This window comes from Chenopodium quinoa, unplaced genomic scaffold, assembly GCF_001683475.1.
Source record: "Chenopodium quinoa cultivar QQ74 unplaced genomic scaffold, ASM168347v1, whole genome shotgun sequence".
NCBI classification, from domain to species: Eukaryota; Viridiplantae; Streptophyta; class Magnoliopsida; order Caryophyllales; family Amaranthaceae; genus Chenopodium; species Chenopodium quinoa.
The window spans coordinates 236,738-256,384 of NW_018742334.1; the positions used below are offsets into that span (position 1 = coordinate 236,738).

At 33.7% G+C, this 19,647-nt stretch overlaps 2 protein-coding genes across 2 annotated transcripts; both read left to right on the plus strand.

Annotated features, from left to right (window-relative positions):
* The first annotated feature begins 9,214 nt into the window (after positions 1-9,214).
* On the plus strand, positions 9,215-13,847 carry LOC110692597 (peptidyl-prolyl cis-trans isomerase FKBP53-like). The gene is made up of 10 exons (XM_021869630.1): positions 9,215-9,372; positions 9,483-9,556; positions 10,433-10,656; positions 10,786-10,922; positions 11,148-11,493; positions 11,651-11,915; positions 12,884-12,971; positions 13,049-13,090; positions 13,173-13,221; positions 13,521-13,847. Exons 1-10 carry the CDS (start codon positions 9,360-9,362, stop codon positions 13,600-13,602), a joined length of 1,320 nt encoding a protein of 439 aa, XP_021725322.1. The 5' UTR covers positions 9,215-9,359; the 3' UTR covers positions 13,603-13,847.
* A 1,042-nt stretch (positions 13,848-14,889) lies between these two features.
* Positions 14,890-19,287, plus strand: LOC110692605 (hypersensitive-induced response protein 4). Its single transcript, XM_021869636.1, has 5 exons — positions 14,890-15,242; positions 16,326-16,446; positions 16,623-16,714; positions 18,034-18,130; positions 18,702-19,287. The coding sequence occupies exons 1-5, from the start codon at positions 15,048-15,050 to the stop codon at positions 19,070-19,072; spliced, it is 876 nt and encodes a 291-aa protein (XP_021725328.1). The 5' UTR covers positions 14,890-15,047; the 3' UTR covers positions 19,073-19,287.
* The last annotated feature ends 360 nt before the right edge of the window (positions 19,288-19,647 follow it).

Genomic DNA, 19,647 nt, shown 5'->3' on the forward strand with positions numbered 1-19,647 from the left:
AATAAATAAAACAACCATTGACATTGACTTGCATAATTATGAATAGGTGGACTCTTAGAAAAGTTTGAGCAAAGGCTAAATAAATAAGGCTCAATAATTTTTCTTGTCACCTAACTTTGCCTGTTTGCCAACTACATATACATATAGAAGTAGCCATATACCAACCATTCAATCATTATTGAGTTTTTTTTTTTTTTTTTTTTTTTTTTTTTTTTTTTTTTTTTTTTTTGCTCAAATTTAATTGGTAAACTATCCATGTGTTTGTTGGGTGCTTTTACTTTTTACATATTGACATAAATTGCAAATTTTTCGAATGAAAAATTCCAAGTTTTGCTTATTTTCTACTTATAATTAGGTATTTGAAACTAGAATATATTTTAGACTTAAATTTGCTTAGTCCTATTTCTTCTTTTATACTGTACCAAATTTTGCTCCACTTCACCAAATATGCAAAAACGTAATAATGATTTTAAGGTTAAACCACCATGTTGTAAAGACTTAATTATAAGGCAATCCATGAAACTATGTACCTCATGATTGTCATGAACAGGAAATCTCTTATACATATTGAATAGTTTAAGTGAGGTAAAGGCTACACATACAATTGTTATATGTGGTCCCTACATACAACCATAATTTGTCATGTTTTTGTTGGCTAAAATTATGGGTCCAAGTTCCATTTGAATTTAATGTATATTTGACTCTTAGTTTTCTTCCCTTTTTTATAATGTGTCAAATTTCTAATGGTATTGTATGTAGGGACCACATACAATGATTGCATGTGTATAAGCTCTCGTTTAAGTGAACACTTACTAGTGAATGTAGTGATTATCAATCTATGTATTTACCTATAACTTTATGATTAATTTAGACAATTGTTGAGTTAGTTGATTGTAAATACTCAAGTATCTCATTTCACTCTTTTGTTCATTAGAACTAACAATTTTGCTCGAGTTTCATAATTAATGACCTAGTATGGTTTCGCCCTATTATTAGTAACGTACAGTTTTTTTCGTTGTTAGGATTTATCTCGTTTTTAAACTCTCAAGTTACTAAAGTTCTCCTAAGCCAAAACATGTTCCAACCCTAGTCGGATCAAAATCAAACCATGTTACAATCACCCTATCTCCTCGATAACGACTCGTAAAAGTTGATCAAGACTTGATCCCAAATGGTAAGATATTTCTTATATTAACACCGACATTATAAGATTTGAAAGTCTTAGTACCATAAATGTCACGTTTGTTCCTATGGAAGAACAGAGTAGGTAATCAAAAATTAAATTTTTTGATACAGTACATAAAAACTTTTTTCCAATCTAGGAAGTTACCCAGTATACACCATAATCATAATCATAATCGTAATCGTAATCTTAATCTTAATCTTAATCATACAACCAACCTAAGCTAATGCATCAACTTTTGCCTCAAAATTTTCTAAATAATAACACTCATACAACAATATAGGAGTATTACTCTGGAATTATTGTACTCCTAATTTTATATACATAGAATTATGTCCTAATCTTCTTATGATCTCTCCATACTTAGTTGACCTTTCATCTTTTTTATAAACTCTTCAATCTTCATTCTAAGTTCATCTTCTTCATCTTCGTTAATCATTTCGACTTCACTGGTCTTATCATCTACATACCGCGATTCTTCTTCAACTACTTCAGCAGCCGTTTCTCCTTCTTCATCCTTAGTATCTTGATTCGAATGCTTGTTGTCAATATTATTATCCTTTACGAATGTAGTAGTAGTGTTAGCCGATTTGACATCCCCAGAAGAACTCAAGGATACATATCTCGACTCAAATTCCCAGGAGCTCGAGCTCGATTTTGAACTCCCATAAACAAGGCAAATTATGATCAAATTACAAAAACAGAACAAAATATGATAATTTGAAGAAGCTTGTGCTATCAACTCAACCGTTGTGTACAAGTCGTACAACATTTTGTGCGAATAATGATAAAACACTCTCAAGGATCAAACTTCTTATTTCAATCTCACACCAATTTATTAAATAAAAAATTTCGGTGTATAAAGGAGTAATTAAGATTTTCCTAACTCAATAAAAAGGCGGTTTTTTCGAAATAAATAAGATGAACCAACTACAAGGTACAAAGTTGTTATAGAAAAGCTTAGGATAATAAATTTATTAAAACAAAGTAAAGTTTTGTTTGAATTTGGCAAAATTGGAAGGTTAAGGGAGTGTATATATAGAGGGAGAATGGAAATACAAAAGTGTAAGTTTACAAGAAAGTGTGGAGTGGAATCTTTAGTTGGGTAACAATTAGATAATAATGAAAGTGTGATGTGAAAGCTTTGCAACAGACAACTAACACCTTTGAATTATTCAATTGTTTAAGTTATTTTAAAGCATTTTTGGTAAAGTTTTGAAGATGTTGCTTTCTGTCCAAGGGTATGTTGTTGTGTAATTTCTGAGCAAATTCTATGGGATTTTACAAGAAATTTCATATGGTAAATTTTGCCCTATTTTTTATTTTAAAAAAAAATACTTTTAATGGTTTTTTGGTACCTTGTACTACGAGTAGTTTTTAATGCAGTTATTCCTCTGCTATTTTATTTCAATTTTACTAGTAAAGCATGAAAATTAAGGTGGTTGATTAGGTCAATGTTAAATAGTTATGTAAAAAAAGTCTTGTGTTATAAATTTATAATACATGGTAAGAGGTTGGGTGGTTGGGTCAATGACCTCACTGCTCAAGTACAAGTAATACTAAACAATTCTAGTGTCTTTTTTACTTAAAAAAAATAATAATAAATATAAAAATACGAGGGAGCTCAAGTTAATCTCCGAGATTAACACTCCAAGTTAATCTCCTCTCACAATTTTATGCATTAGTTTTCGTGCCACTTTACTATTTCACTTTTATTATTTTAAAAATAAAAGTAAAACAATATATTGTGAGAGGAGATTAACTTTTCATGTCAATCTCAGAGATTAACTTGAATTCTCTCTAAAAATACATACTCCTATTACATACAGAAGTGTAGATCCAAACTAGATAAATTGAATATGACATGCACGGATCGAAATAGAGATGACTTAGGTTAATTTTCAAATCTTGATACTTATCATCACTTCAATTGATATATTACTCATATATTAATATAAAGTAGAAGCCATTAGACGATTAAATTGTTTTATTCTACTGCAACGCATATATGTATGATGAAGCAAATCAACGCATATACTGTATGTATGATGAAGCAAATCAACACATATATGTATGTTTTATTCTACTGCAACGCATATATGTATCATGAAGCAAATCAACACAAGATTATCATCTTATGTAACTTATTTATTACTTCATACCATACTTTTTTTTTTAATGTTCAAATATTTGTTTAATCTATGTTGATATTTTGTTTAAATGAAATATCATACTTTTTTTTTTTAGGGTTTTTCTAAACTATGCCCCTTAATCAGTAAGTTGAGTTTCTAAGGTATGTCCATATCTTTTCGATTTTGTAAGCTATGCCCTTTTATTCACTATCATTAATTAATTGTACCCTCCTTGGACGTTATAAATTAACTAAGGTTAGCTTTAAATTTTAAATAAAGAAAAGAAAAGGCAAGGAGAGGAGAGAGAAAAAAAAAACCCTAATTACCACAATCCTAACCACCGAAACTCAAGTCACGAATTGAAACACCAACCTCAATTAACTTGTAAACATCCAAAGAGTGAGAATCGTACATACATTTAATTACTAATAACACTGAGTTGAGGGACATGGCTTAAAATTTTGAAAAGCCTTTTCCACACCTTAGAAACTTGATTACTTGAGGGACATAACTTAGAACAACCATTCTTTTTTCACATTCAAATATGTGTTTTAATCTATGTTGATATTATGTTTAAACTATCAAATCTTTCTCCAAAAAAAATAAAAAATAATAAGTTGCTTATCTTTAAATAGATGTAACCTCATCACTAGACTACATCTATAAAAGAAAAGATAACCTATTTTTTTTTATCTTAAAAGCATAAGTATATCACATGGTAACTATATTACTCCAATGTCATACTCATAGATATAAACAATAAGGCAATATAATTAAAATCAGGGGCAAAGCCGAAAGAAATAAGGAGCCTCCAAATTAAAATGATTGTGCCTGTCATGAGCTCTAAGCCGTCGAAGTATTTCTCACCCTTGATAGAGTTTTGACAGCTTGCATTTTTGTACGTAAATTATGTAATTAATTTATGCAACTAACTAAAGTTGTTATTCTTTATTTTAGTCCGTAGTTGGATAAGATTAGACATTCAAAACTAATTTTTGTGTACAATTGGGTTGAATTTCATGTAAAAAATTGTATCAATTGGATTGATATAATCTTATCCATGCATTTATAATATGGGCGCTAATGTTTTGGCATGCGTAATCGTGATGAGTTTGCAACCCGCCTTGAAGGCACACATATCTTATTTTATTTTTTTTCTTTTTTTGTTAAGAATTATATACAACAGACTTAATCACCTTAAATCACAATCAATTCATCCTTTTCAAATATTAGAATCTACTGTAATTGATTTGAGACGACTAAATAAATTTTTTTTCCCCCAATATTATATAACTAATCATACATTAAATACTTAGTTGTTCCTACATGATTAACTAGAATAAATATATTTCCGAACGACTTGAACACAAACATGGAGTATACAACTCCCATGATCCCATTAACTAATCAAGAGTTGCATTTAGAGCTGTCAATTCGGGTAAATGGGTCGGATTTAGGTCAGGTAAGAGTGGGTCGGGCCAACTCGCGGGTTTAGTCAATTCGGATTAATTCTATAACCTATGCAGGTCCGGTTTGAGTTGGGTCATGCTTGAGTCGAGTCACATCGGGTCATACTTCTTATCGGGTTTTGGTCGGGTTAATAACATGTTGGGTTACAAACATGTCGGGTGAACAATAAGTCGGGTTTAATTCGGGTTAAAACGGGTAAGAGTAATTCTCGGGTTCGAGTCGGGTTCGGTTCAAGTCAATAATTTGCGGGTTAGAATCAGGTCGGGTCATTCTCGGCTTTATGTCGGGTTAAGTTCAAGTCAATAATTTGCGGGTTAGAATCAGGTTGGGTCATTTACAAGTCGGGTCATGCACGGGTTCAAGTCGGGTTTGGTTCAAGTCAATAATTTGTGGGTTATAATCAGGTTGGGTCATTCTCAGATTCAAGTCGGGTTATATTCAAGTCAATAATTTGCAGGTTACAATCAGGTCGAGTTATCCAAGCTTTTTCAGAAATTTTGTAGGTTTCAAGGCCCGGTGTCAAAAAGACTTGAGATTTTAGGGGATACATCTCGGGGCCATATAATTTCGTTTGGAACCATATTTGATCATTATATGTTTTCATAAATGTACTGTTTGTGGTAGGCTTGATTTAATGAAATCGAGACAATTATTAAATCGGGGTAAATTGGTCGTTTAAAGGAAAATTGGATGGTTACACGGCTTACACCCACCCAATTGGACCCCCAGAGGGTATTAGGAACCATGGTAAACATTTCGGCAAAATTTTATATCCGCGGGAAAAAAATTCAAAAAAATCCAAAATTGAAGGCTAAGATCCATGCTTTTTTAGAAATTTTGGAGGTTTCGAGGCCTGGTGCCGAAAAGCCTTGAAATTGTAGGGGATACATCTCGGGGTCATATAACGCCGTTTGGAACCATATATGATCATTATATGATGTCATAAATGTTTGTGGTATGTTTGATTTAATGAAATCGGTACAAGTTGTAAACCGGTAAATTGGACGTTTAAAGGCAAATTGGATGGTTACACCCACCCAATTGGACTCCCGGAGGATATTAGGGACCATGGTAAACATTTCGGTAATTTTTATTTTCGGGCGAAAAAACAAAGTCAAAAAATTCCTAAACTGAAGGCTATTATCCACCTATTTGAGAAATTTTGGAGTCTTCATAGCTCGGTGTCAAAAAGTCTTGAAATTCTAGGGAATACATCTCGGGATCATATAAAGTCGTCTGAAACCATATGTAATCATTATTTGTCGTCATAAATGTTTGTGGTACGCTTGAGTTAATGAATCGGTGTAAGTTGTAAATCGGTAAATTGGTTGTTTAAAGGCAAATTGGATAATTCCACCCAACCAATTGGACTCCCACAGGATAATAAGGACCATGGTAAACATTTCATCAATTTTTATTTCCAATTAAAAAAAAATCCAGAATTGAAGACTAATATCCACGTTTTTTGAATTTTTTTAGAGGTTTTGGGACCCAATGTCGAAAATACTTAAGATTTTAGGGAATACATCTCGGGGTCATATAATGTCGTTTGGAACCATATATGATTATTATTTGTTGTCATAAATGTTCGTGGTAGCCTTGATTTAATGAAATCGTTGTAAGTTGTAAACCGATAAATTGACTGTTTAAATGCAAATTGGATGGTTCCACCCACCCAATTGGATTACTGGAGGGTATTAGGGACCATGGTAAACATTTCGGCAATTATTATTTTAGGCCAAAAAAATTCAAAAAATTCCAAAATTGAAGGTTAATATTCACACTTTTTGAGAAAATTTTGAGGTTTCGCGGCCCGATGTCGAAAAGCTTTGAGATTTTAGGGGATACATCTCGCAGTCACATAATACTATTTTAAAACCATAAATGATCATTATATGTTGTCATAAATGTTCATGGTAGGCTTAAGTTAATGAAATCGGTGCAAGTTATAAAACCGTTCAATTCTCCATTTAAAGGTAAATTGGATGGTTACACCCACCTAATTAGACTCCCGGAGGGTATTAGGGAGCATGGTAAACATTTCGACAATTTTAATTTACTGCCGAAAAAAAGTCAAAAAATTCTTAAATTGAAGACTAATATCTACACATTTTGCGAAAATTTGAAGGTTTAGGGGCTCGGTGTCGAAAAGTCTTGAAATTCAGGGATTACATCTTGGTGTCATATAATGCTGGTTAACCATATATGATCATAATTTGTTGTCATAAATGTTTGTGGTAGGCTTGAGTTAATGAAATCGGTGCAAATTGTAAAATCGGTAATTTTTTCGTTTAAAGGCAAACTGGATGGTTTCACCCACCCAATGGGACTCTCGAAGGGTATTAGGGACTATGGTAAACATTTCAACAATTTTTATTTCCGGATTTTTTGAAAATTTTTGGAGGTTTTGGAGCCCGTTATCAAAAAGCCTTAAGATTATAGGGGATACATCTCGGGGTCATATAATGCCGTTTTGAACCATATATGATCATTATATGTTGTTTTAAATGTTCGTGATATGCCTGAATTAATAAAATCGGTGTAAGTTATAAATCGGTAAATTGGTCGTCTCAAGGCAAATTGGATGGTTTCACCTACCCAATTGGAATCCGGGAGGGTATTAGGGACCATGGTAAACATTTCGATGCACAATTTTTATTTCTGCATGAAAAAAGGCAAAAATTAAAAAATTGAAGGCAAATATCCACGCCTTTTGAGAAATTTTGGAGTCGTCTAGGGCCTGGTGTCTAAAAGTCTTGAAATTCTAGGGAATATATCTCGAAGTCATATAATGTCGTTTGGAACCTTATTTGATCATAATTTGTTGTCATAAATGTTCGTGGTAGGCTTGAGTTAATTAAATCGAATCGGTGCAAGTTGTAAATCTGTAAATTGACCGTTTAAAGGTAAGTTGGATAGTTACACCCACCCAATTGGACTCCCGGAGGGTATTAGTGGCCATGGTAAAAAATTCGGAAATTTTTATTTCTGGGCGAAAAAAGTAAAAAAATTCCAAAATTGAAGGCTAATATCCACGCTTTTTGAGAAATTTTGGAGGTTTCGGTGCCCGTTGTCGAAAAGGCTTGAGATTTTAGGGGATGCATCTCGGGGTCATATAATGCCGTTTGGAACCATATATGATCATTATATGTTGTCATAAATGTTCGTGGTAGGCTTGAGTTAATTAAATCGAATCGGTGCAAGTTGTAAACTGGTAAATTGGTCGTTTAAAGGCAAGTTGGATGGTTCCACCCACCCAATTGTACTCCCAGAGGGTATTAAGGACCATGGTAAACATTTTGGCAATTTTTATTTCAGGCGAAAAAAAGTCAAAAATTTCCAAAATTAAAAGCTAATATCCATGCATGCTTTTTGAGAAATTTTGGAGGTTTCGGGGTCCGATGTCGAAAAGGCTTGAGATTTTAGGGGATACATCTCGGGGTCATATAATGTTGTTTGGAACCATATATGATCATTATATGTTGTCATAAATGTTCGTGGTAAGTTTGAGTTAATGAAATCTGTGTAAGTTGTAAACCGGTAAATTGGTCGTTTAAAGGCAAATTTAATGGTTCCACCCAACCAATTGGACTCTCAGAGGGTATTAGGGACCATGGTAAACATTTCGGCAATTTTTATTTTTGGGCGAAAAAAGTCCAAAATTCCAAAATTGAAGGCCTTTTCGAGAATTTTTGGAGGTTTCGGTGCTTGGTGTCGAAAAGTCTTGAAATTTTAGGGATATATCTCGGGGTCATATAATGCCGTTTCACTTGGATTATCTATATTTCGATACTTTAAGTGTTGCATTATTTGCATATCATTACCACATTCAATATGTAAAGTAATAAAACATATTTAACAATCAGCCTAAAAGTGCTTAATTAAAGGTCAAATAACCTAAACTAACAGCAAAATAAAATTACTAAAACTTAAAGTTAGAACAATGTCAACCCATAAAGGCATAAACTGTATAACTTGATCACAACCAAATCCCTACCAGGCCAACATTTCATCCATAATAATAGCATAATTATAGTAGAGGGGGATATTTTAGACTGATTAAAAAACTCATAATCTAACCAAATAATCAAGATTAAAGAGTTAGCTTATATTTTATATACTTGATTATCTTTAAAAATAAACTCAAAAACACTAACTTGTTATGACACAAATGATCTAATCTACTACACAAATCATTCCTATTAGGTCGGAGCTTGCATACTTACTCGACGAGCAAGTCTACTGCCCTTGTGCTCCTACTGTTCATGTTGGGCTAGTTTAATACTGGGCCACGAACACGATTTTTCAAATGCCGGATCGGACCATGATACTGGGCCATAAATCTTCAAAGGACTGAATGTAAGGCTCATGTCATAAGATGATAAGCATGCATAAAAAAACCCGGATTATTCTAGAATGTTAACGTTAACTTTACAATATTTTTTTTTTTGGTTGCAATAAAAAAACACTAGTTAAGCAAGAGGTTCTACTAGGGTTTTAGGCATTGCACTTCCAACCGTGAACCGTCTCTCTTCTTCCCTCATTTTCGATTTTCTCTAGAAATTCAACACAAAATGACTTTCTGGGGTTAGTACTTATTTCTGAATCATATGTTTAATCTGGAAAAAAGATGGTTGATTTTAATTAATTTGTTCTGAAATTTATTCTTACAATTTTCTGGGTTCTTTGAATTTCAGGGGCTGAAGTAAAACCAGGCAAACCCTTAACTTTTAATGCTGAAGATTTGGATGGAAAGCTGGTTTTAACTCAGGTATGACTCTCGATTTTATGCCACGTTAATCTTTGGTTTTTTCTCATTTGGTTCTTTTTTTTTTTTTTTTCCTCTTTCCCCTTTCATTTAGTATGCGTTAATCTGTAATATTAATAAATCTGATTTTTGTGTGAATTTTGATTTGATATCTGGGTTATATGAGTAGTAATTAAGGGTAGACAAAAAGAAGGGAGAAGAGGGAAAAAAAAAAAAAGTAAAATTCGCTTGTCTTAAAATTTTATGTTCTTTGGGAGAATATGGAATGTGAATTTAATATAGTGGGTGTGAATATGTGATTGCCCTTGCCTTACTCGCTGATCGGATGCAGCATCTTAAGTTGTGTCGTCTTTACTGATATGTATACTTGAGTATTGGAGTGATTAACTGGTGGCATTCCAGAAACATTTGCTTTCATATCGACTGATATATGTAAGTGACCCTCGATAGGTGCCTTGTCGCCTGTCGTGGTATTTATACCATGAAGTGATAAAATAGAAGAATTGCACTTCACCATTGTTATTGTAGTGTTTTAACTGCTGTATGTCCTTTAGATTATACTTGCACCTTATGTTGTAATATTGTCATAAATTCATGATATTCTAGGAATCTAGGATCTAAACATGTGTAGTGACTAGTGACTATAAAATATATTTCTAAAGCTGTCTGGTATTTGATTTCAACATCATGTATATTACGGGAGCTAGTTTTGTATCTTGGTATCTTATATGAATGTGGCAGAATGGTTATAATCACATGCGGAATGTCAAGTTGAAAACTATAGAGCTAGATGTTTTAATTGGTTTCAATTGAACCTAAGTTTCTTGAACTTTTTCTATGTGAATTGATTATAAGTGGTATTGATGTTTCGAAAAACAGGCCACGTTGGGAATTGGTTCATCAACGAAGAAGAGCATCCTTCAGGTCAATGTAGGAGATAAGAGTCCAGTCTTTCTCTGCACTTTGTTACCTGACAAGATAGAATCTTGTTCGTTGACTCTTGAATTTGACGAGGAGGATGATGTGAAATTTTCTGTCATTGGGCCAACTAGTATTCACTTGTCTGGCTTTGTTCAGAGCAATCTTGAAAATGAATATGATTCGTATCCTTCAAAGTATATTAATAGTTTAATGCATTTTATACTTGCTGTTATTAGCTACTTTGGCATCCCTAGTGTAATTCCTTTTACCCAATGATAAGTTTAGTATTTCCTTGATTGAGGATCCTTCAGTGATTCATATGGGGAAGATATTGCTGAGTCTGATTCAGAGAGCAGTGACTATGATTCTGAAGATGTTTCAGAGGATGAATTTCTTGATGGCGATGATGATACCATGTTCCCACCTTCGCCTGTACGAAAAAGTGGAGGTATAGTTGCTTTCAAGACCTTTTGTTCATCAATGCATGCACATATGTTGCTCTGTTTCGATCCTACGCCCTTTCCATTATTTCTTGGGTTGTATCATTTGGCACTTTTCTAGACCGCTTACCTTACTTTTATTGGTAGTCTTTTCTTTCCTCTCTAATTGTGGTGATGGAGGGGATGAAGCATTTTTCTCTGATCATTCTGATATTTTCCTTTGGTAACTGTAGTTGTTATCGAGGAGATAGTGGATGAGGAAAAGACTGCAACTGAAAATGGTGGAACCAAAAAAGGAAAAAAGAAGAAGCAGTTGGCTGATACTGACAATGACAAAAAAGCTGAACAACAAATTGTACTCAAGGAAAATAATGGTGCCTCAGTTTTAGAGAGTGAAGATGAAGATGGCTTTCCAGTTTCTTCATCACGCAAAAGTGAAAATTTAGAAGCTAACACAACCACCAAAGTTGTGGAAGAGAAGAAAAAGAATAAGAAGGATGAAGCAAAAGATAATGTTGAATCTGAAAAAAATTTAAAAAGGAAGGTTGATGCCATCAAATCTGGTCAAGAACAAAAAAGGTACACCTTTGCAATATTATTTTCTATCTTTGATCTCTTGATTGATGTTCATACTGTGTAAGCTGCTTGTGTATGTAATTGCCATTTGCTGCTTTTTGTCAATTATTAAATTCTATGTTAACATGAAACTATGAATGTAATTTGAGGGACTTTCCAGCGATGCTATTGAAAATGGAGAGGCATCTGAGAACATGAAAAAAAAACAGAAGAAGAAAAAGAAAGGAAAGACAGAGAAGAGTGAAGAGGTTTCAAAAATAGAGCAAGATGCAAATGCAGAACCTAAGCAGATAAGCAAAACTGATAAAGTAGTCAAGCAATCTAAGGAGAAGCCTGCCAGAGTTAAAACCTTTCCTAATGGACTGGTCATAGAAGATGTAGCAATGGGAAAACCTGATGGTAAAAGAGCTTCTCGTGGTAGCAAGGTAAGCTTGTGTTTTTGGCTCAATGATCCTTTCTTAGCCCAAAGGGGAATAAAAATGTTAATATATTTTTTGTTGTGTTTGATTCAATATTCTTCTGTAAAATGTTTTGATTATTTTCAGTGGTTCATTTGTTGGTGTTCATGGCTGTAGTGAGTTTGTACATTTAATGCAGGTTTTTTTTTTTTTTTTTTTTTTGTAAATGTGTGGAGGGGAGAAGGTGGATGGAATATAGGGATTAAAACATATGGCTGCTGCCACAATAATAAGCAGCATATGCTGTAGTGGTTTGGTGCTAGAGTTCTTTTTTCTTGTAGTGACAGATTTAAGAATAAAAGGCCAAGGACTAGTGTTTATACTGCCAGAAATAACCTGAACACCATGGTTTGTACAAGCACCTTGGGACTGCCAATCATTCTATTCAAAGAGTTCGAAGAAAAGAATTGTTTATTTTCATTGTGGCCCCATCACAAGATCTAATCAAACAGATTTGAAGGTCTTGAGTGCATTGACTGCTTATTAGTTAGTACCCAATATGCTGACTTATTCTAGAAGGAATACTGGGGGTAACAGGGGAAATGCATAGAGCTGGTTACTGTCGGTAAGGAAAGTCAGATTTGTGATTTGCAAGGGAAGTCAGCTACTCGATTGAGGATGGGTATAATGAGAGAGAGAGGAGGGGGGGTACTCTTATTGGTGTTTCTTGCTGGGTACTTGATTGACCCTGTTAACACACCATTACTTTATCCTTCAATTGTTGGTATTTTCCCTGAGGTTGAAGGGTGGTTTGGTACTGTTTTAATTTTAATTGAATTGGAGAAAATAGGTGGATTGTATATCCACCATCTGAGATTAATGATCCAGGACTTGAATATTTAAGCTTTTAGTATGAGAACTTGGTTGAATGATCCTGGTTGATAAAGGATTGTAGACCACCTCCCTGTAGCTTCTGACATCTCTTAAAATTCCAGGTTAGTGTTTACTATATTGGGAAGTTGCAGAAGAATGGCAAACGCTTTGACTCTAACACTAGCGGAAAACCCTTCAAATTTCGTCTAGGTAAACACTGGCATTTTAAGTTTACAAATTTGTTGTGCTGTGGGATTGTCAACTTATTCTATTGCTTCATGTAACAGGTATTGGTCAAGTTATCAAGGGTTGGGATGTTGGTGTTGAAGGTAGAAATAAAATTCAAAAATATATGAATCCTTTGCTTGTTTTATCGAGTTTTAATTACTGATTTGTGATATTTGATGTTAGGCATGCGTGTTGGTGACAAAAGAAGGCTTACAATTCCACCTTCAATGGGGTAAGGATCTTATTCACAAAGCTTGCATATAAATGATAGAGTTAAGCTGATGTACAATGGAATATAAGTTAAATCTTTAAATTTTGTGAATATATTGAGGATCTTACCTTCATATAGCTCTATCAAGTCAAGGTGATTACACAAAATGCAACCTACAAGTCTCATGGAATACCTTTCTCTTCTTGTCGATGTACAATTTACAATGTCTTTGTTACCTTCTTTTATAAGGAAAAAATCTGTCTCACAGTTCTCTGCTATTAGTGAGATAAAATCTGATAACAAAATATTTGATGGTGCAGTTATGGTGCCTCTGGTGCTCCTCCTCAGATTCCCCCCAATGCATGGCTAGTCTTTGATGTTGAATTGGTTGATGTCGCTTGATAATCTTGCTTTCAATGGAATTTCCATTTCTGTAGACATTTCGATAAATCTCAATTTTGGCGAAAGCAAGCAGTATGAGCATGGACAAGCAAATTTTGTTCCTTTTACCTTATAGTGAATTTTGTGAGAGTAAAGTGTAAAGTTTTGCTGAACGATACTGTTTTACATTATTACAAGGCCTAATGATATTTGATTGAATAATATTGCACAATTTAGCTTTGTCTACTCTGCATAATTTTGATTCAGACTGATTTAATATATTTTTTTTTCTAATTTATTGGCCAATTTGTTTTAAGCTAATGGCATCCTCTACTAGCAAGGGCAACAAGCCCATTGCAGGTAGTTTTTTTTTTTTTTTTTTTTTTTTTTTTTTTTTTTTTTTTTTTTGAGGGACCATTGCAGGTAGTTTGGTGGTATGAGGAACCTTACATTATAAATGATATAAGATCTAATCTTGTGGTATTTATACTTATATTTGACATTTTCGATTGTGAAAGAAACCTCTGAATTCATATGTTTTTGGAAGTCTCTTTATATACACAAGGTTGGCCAATGGCCATGTGTTGATTTGAGCCATTTTTCAACTAGCTATTCCATGAAATACGAATTAGGGTATGTTCTCTTACGTTGAAATTCAGCTCAGTTCAGTTCATTGCAGCTCCTAATTTCCTTCTCTTATAAAATATTCAGTTCAGCTAAGCTCATTTCAGTTCAGTCAATGAGAACAGGCCCTTACTGATATAGATATCTTGAGTAAAGCAAAATTACGAGCATGTCTATTTATTACAAGCATTTATTTTTAAAAGAGAATATTTTGTATTTTTTATCAAAAAGTAAAATAATTTATACGAGTATTAATGGTTATGCTGTATTATTAGTAAAACTTTCTAAAATAAGTACTCCCTATGTTTCTTTATTAGATTTTTATTTCTAGCATTTATTCCTCACATAAGAGCAACAATCAATAATTGCTCATTTTGGGTGGACATGAAGAGAGAGAGAAAGTAATAAAAAATTTGATGACCATTCGACTTTTTTACAAACTTTGTGTAAATTTATCTTGTCAATATACTTTTACTTTTTTTTTTACTACGTATTTGCAAAATAGACGTAAAAGAGTAAAAGGATCATTCTTACTGGGACGAAGGGAGTAGTATTTTTGGGTTGCGATTTACAAAAAAAATTTCTCAAATAGGTGCAATTTGTAAAATTCAAACTTTAAAGGACCGTAATCTGCAAAATATAAGAATTTGCTATTCCATGTATCGTTTATAATTTATATGCGATCCTTTAGTTCCTTACCCGCGTTCTTCTAGGTCCCACGTCTCTCATTCAAAGCCAAGGTTTTGACACTTTGTTTGTGACCTTCATCTCTTCTCTCTAATTCCCTGATTACAATTCACAACATTTTGAATTCTCAATTATTCTGAATTGATCTTCAAAAAATGGGGAATACAGTTTGTTTATTTGGTGGGTGTATTGATCAAGCAAGCGTTGGAGTGATTGAAAAATGGGGTCGATTTGAAAAACTTGCAGAACCAGGCCTTCACTTCTTCAACCCCTTCGCCGGTCAAATGCTTGCTGGTGTTCTCTCTACTCGTATCAATTCTCTGGACGTCAAAATTGAGACCAAAACTAAGGTTTTTTCTTGTAATTTGATAATTATCTTTCTTGAAATTGAATGATTCATACAATTCTGGGTGTTTTTGAATGTGGGTATTTGATTTTAGGTCTTAATTTTGTGTGAATTTCATGTATTGTATCTGGGACTCTGGATTTGATCAACTTGAAAAACCCTTATTTCCAAAATTGAGATTTTGATGGTGTATTCTTACAATTTTATGTGATTGATTTTTTATTGGGGTTTTTATATCATATATCTTTATTGTGATTAGGTTTTCTTGCCCTGCTAGGATCGGTTACTATTAGGGTTTAGGAGGTTTTATTTTTTATTTTTATGCATATACATTTTATGTGGTTAATGTTGATCATTTACTTATGATGAATCACTTGTGATTGACTTTCTGTTGAATTGGGGGAGGTTTTGATCTAAATGTTGAGGCTGTTAGCTTAGATGGATGGTGCAATTATCCGAATTCGGATTAATAACTTTGATTTTTCTTGTTGAATACTTGCTGCACGAAATTTTGATGATTCTAGGAGCAGCGGTCCTAGGTTTCCTTATATGAGGTCAATCTAGTGAGGAACTTTTCTACAGATTGTTCGTGTGACTTTTTAGTGGTTTTGGCTCTGTATTTAATTTAGTTTTGCTGAACGATTTGTCAAGAAAGCATGGCGCAGGCTCTGAGGTACAGTGGAATTTTGCTAGTTGCATTTTTTGTGGGTGTGTATAGCGTGGGGTGGATATAACATTGCTTGTGAGTTGTTATAAGACATGATATATGGTTTTGAGTAAATTAATAATGTAAAAAGAATCATTCTTGAGGCAGTCTAAACTAGATTTAACAATGGCATCATTCTCTTTAATAATTGATACATTGGCAAAGTATTGTCAATAACTACATCAACTTGTGCTTTTTTCATGGCTTATTAGTTCTTCTCTGTGGCATTTTATTTTCTTCAAGATGCTTATAGGTCATATAATTGCAAAATTACTAGTGCAATGGTCTCTATGGTTTCCCCTTATGCATTGCATATTACAAAAGCTTCATTATCTAATACTGGATCCTTATCTTGCATATCTAAATAATGCTATCTTGCAGGATAATGTCTTTGTGCAAATGTTATGCTCAATTCAATACCGTGTGGTTAAACAAAATGCTGATGATGCATTTTACGAACTGCAAAATCCTAGAGAGCAGATTCAAGCCTATGTTTTTGATGGTAATATTACCAGTTTTTTTCTTTCTGCTTGCATTGTGTACAAAAGCGAATTCATTTCTCATTTTGTTATGTATGATAATCTCTTCCTCTCCTCTTGTGTAGTTGTGGCTCACTGTTATTTCTTTTCCTCTCCCAGTTACTAACATAGTAATATTTTAATATTTGTGATATTGTAGTTGTTCGTGCTGTTGTCCCAAAGATGAATTTAGATGAGCTGTTTGAACAAAAAGGCGAGGTTGCTAAACATGTACTAGAGGAACTTGCAAAGGTAATTGTTTCTAATAAACAAACTATCTCTGTTTCTTCATTTCTTGTCTATTCTTTGGCAAACTCAGATCTGATTTGCTTTCCTTATTCTTAGAAGAAGTAGCTTTCTTCTCCTATGCATACCAAACTATGTTTGTGTAATGAACTGATGTTTACTGCTTACTTACTCATGCAAATAACAGTAAAACTATAGAGAAAAATCGATTCTTTGAGTCATGTAGATAATCTGATTTTTGTAAGTTGCAAGAATACGAATGATGGAAGCTTTACTAACAAATGATAATGGTAAAAGGGTTACAAACGATACGTTAATAGCTTAAGGCTATCAATCTTCGAAAGTGAGTTTAGCTCACAATTTTCCAAAATGGCTTTAGGCCATAACTCTCCAAAAGGTTCATACCAAATTTCTGCCTCCCTATTCTTTCTCTTCCTTCTCTATTTATACTAAGAGACTACTCCGTATTAACCTAGCAAACTAATATTACTAAACTACCCATACTACCCCCCTTAGGCTAGTCTATTACAGTTTTGTCTTAGCTCCTTTGTCATAGATGTTTCTTTCCATTGCTCCTAGGGTGTTGGCCTCCTAACATAATAAGATCTCATAGTTGTGTATATAAGCATCTCCTAGCAATAATGAATGATGTACAATTGTGTAATAGACTAACTTACTGCAATTATAATTTAAGACAATTTGCAAGAACCAAGGCTTAAACTTGAGTATTTGATTCACTGATGATTGAATTACAAGGGATAGGCATAACTTGAGGTTATGAATCTCACAGTAGCTTGAGGCCACAAGTCTCTCATGTGTTTTCACTAATTTCTGGATGGTCTCTACTGCCCCCTAACTACAATACATATACTCAAGACTTAACTAGAACATGTGACATTAATTAACTAAAATAGAAACCCACAAAGGTTATGATTAAAGGAGGCTGCCTTCTTTCCTCAACTTCCCCTTAATTGTCCTTGTCCTGTTGTTCATTGTTCCTTCTCACAATTGACCCTTGCTGCTGCCCCTGTTTTGCGCGCCTGGAGTACACCAAAAGTGGTGGTTGAATTGGTCCGATAGCTTTGTTGACCTTATTGACCCGTTCCACAACAAATTGTTAACCCATGATGTGATCACTGAAGTATGGAGTGTTCATTGCGGCTGTGAAGAAAATTAAATGAGCTTACTTGGTTCATACTTCTTAGCTCATTCCTACTTGATCAGTAGTTTTTTAATCATTAAGTCAGTTGGGAACTTGTGGGGAAGTTATCCGTGTTTCATGTTTGATCTCTTCAAATTATGATAAACTGTGAAACCTTGAACAGGTAATGGGAGAATATGGATACAGCATAGAGCACATTCTGATGGTTGATATTATACCTGATCCAGCAGTTCGCAAAGCAATGAATGAGATTAATGCAGGTTATGATCTTATTCCATTTGATTTTATAAATGTACTATTTGTTCCTTTGCAAATAGAAAATTTAGCATATTGGAGTGCAATATTACGACATTCAAAGTGACCTTTATCTTTTTAAATCAATTCCTATGGTCTTTGTTTTTCAAGTTCTAATGTTGGAAACCTAACCAGAAACCACCCAAGGTGTAGCTGTTCTACTGAAATTAATTAATACCTGCTCTAATTTCCTCAGAAAACTACCAATACCAATCCTAGAGGAAAATGTATTAGGAAAAGTACTACAAACCTTATGTGATGTCTTCATATAGATTATTACTTTAGTTGGAGTTACAAAGAATAGTACCCCCTAACCGTGACTATTAATTGACAAATTAATGTTTATGGGTGGCTGTTGTGATGCGACTAAAGTGAGGGGTGGTTTTAGATATTAAGTTTTTAGTTAGGGTTTTAAGCTTTTTTTTCCCCCCAGAGTGCGGGGCCTTGGGTTCTGAATAACACACTTTAAAAGGCGATATTTTTGACAGTTTTCTTTTAATATTTGATTTTTATAACCTTAATTGTATTTATGTACAGCCCAAAGGCTTCAGCTAGCTAGCGTGTATAAAGGAGAAGCAGAAAAAATTCTGCAAGTGAAGAAGGCTGAGGCTGAAGCAGAATCCAAGTATTTGGGCGGGGTTGGAGTGGCAAGGCAAAGGCAGGCAATCACAGACGGTTTGAGAGAGAATATATTGAACTTCTCAAACAAGGTTGAAGGAACATCCTCTAAAGAAATCATGGATCTTATCATGGTCACTCAATACTTTGATACAATCAGGGATCTTGGTAGTCAATCAAATAATACCACTGTTTTCATTCCCCATGGCCCTGGTCATGTCAGAGACATCAGTGACCAGTTACGAAACGGGCTCATGGAGGCAAAAAGTGCAAATCTAGATGGTAATTAGTGTCTTCTATTTCAGATACAATGCTGCTGTTATTACTGAACCTCTTTGTGCTGTATTACAAATTTACAAGTCTATAAACTGTGTTTATACAATAAACTTTAGACTTGGTAAAGAAATGACAATGTGGAGAAAAACGATGATAGGCAATAGCTGTAAACTATATGAGTTTTTATTGTGAATGAAATACAATTTACATTGGCTATTTTCGAAGTCCATGACTTTGGGTATGTTTCTATGAAATTTTCTGGAATATACTCAATTATTCCATATTGTAGTTTTATGTGTTTATAATCTTGCCATGAATCATATTTCTTCAATTTCAGCTCAAGATTAATAGTTGTCTTTGTTTCGATCAGATGCATTAGGCCTAATATAAATCATTATGGAGTACTATGTTTAGGTAACAACAATTTTAAAATACACATAAGATTTACAAGAATGGAGGGAGTATTTGATGCCTACATAAGGGTATCATTTGTTGGAGATTTGGAAAAACTTAGATTGCCTCTATTCTTCTTTAACACCCAAATTGAGGGGAAGTAAGGGAAATTCCCAACCTTAGTGGTCGTATTGGG

What these genes read in the sequence shown, in the direction of transcription:
- LOC110692605 (XM_021869636.1), top strand. Translation starts at nt 15,048, where the DNA reads ATGGGGAATACAGTTTGTTTATTTGGTGGGTGTATTGATCAAGCAAGC. An exon ending in AAATTGAGACCAAAACTAAG is followed by an intron (nt 15,243 to 16,325) that starts GTTTTTTCTTGT and finishes GCTATCTTGCAG; the next exon opens with GATAATGTCTTTGTGCAAAT. An exon ending in TACTAGAGGAACTTGCAAAG is followed by an intron (nt 16,715 to 18,033) that starts GTAATTGTTTCT and finishes AACCTTGAACAG; the next exon opens with GTAATGGGAGAATATGGATA.
- LOC110692597 (XM_021869630.1), top strand. An exon ending in GCCTGTACGAAAAAGTGGAG is followed by an intron (nt 10,923 to 11,147) that starts GTATAGTTGCTT and finishes TGGTAACTGTAG; the next exon opens with TTGTTATCGAGGAGATAGTG. An exon ending in GAGCTTCTCGTGGTAGCAAG is followed by an intron (nt 11,916 to 12,883) that starts GTAAGCTTGTGT and finishes TTAAAATTCCAG; the next exon opens with GTTAGTGTTTACTATATTGG.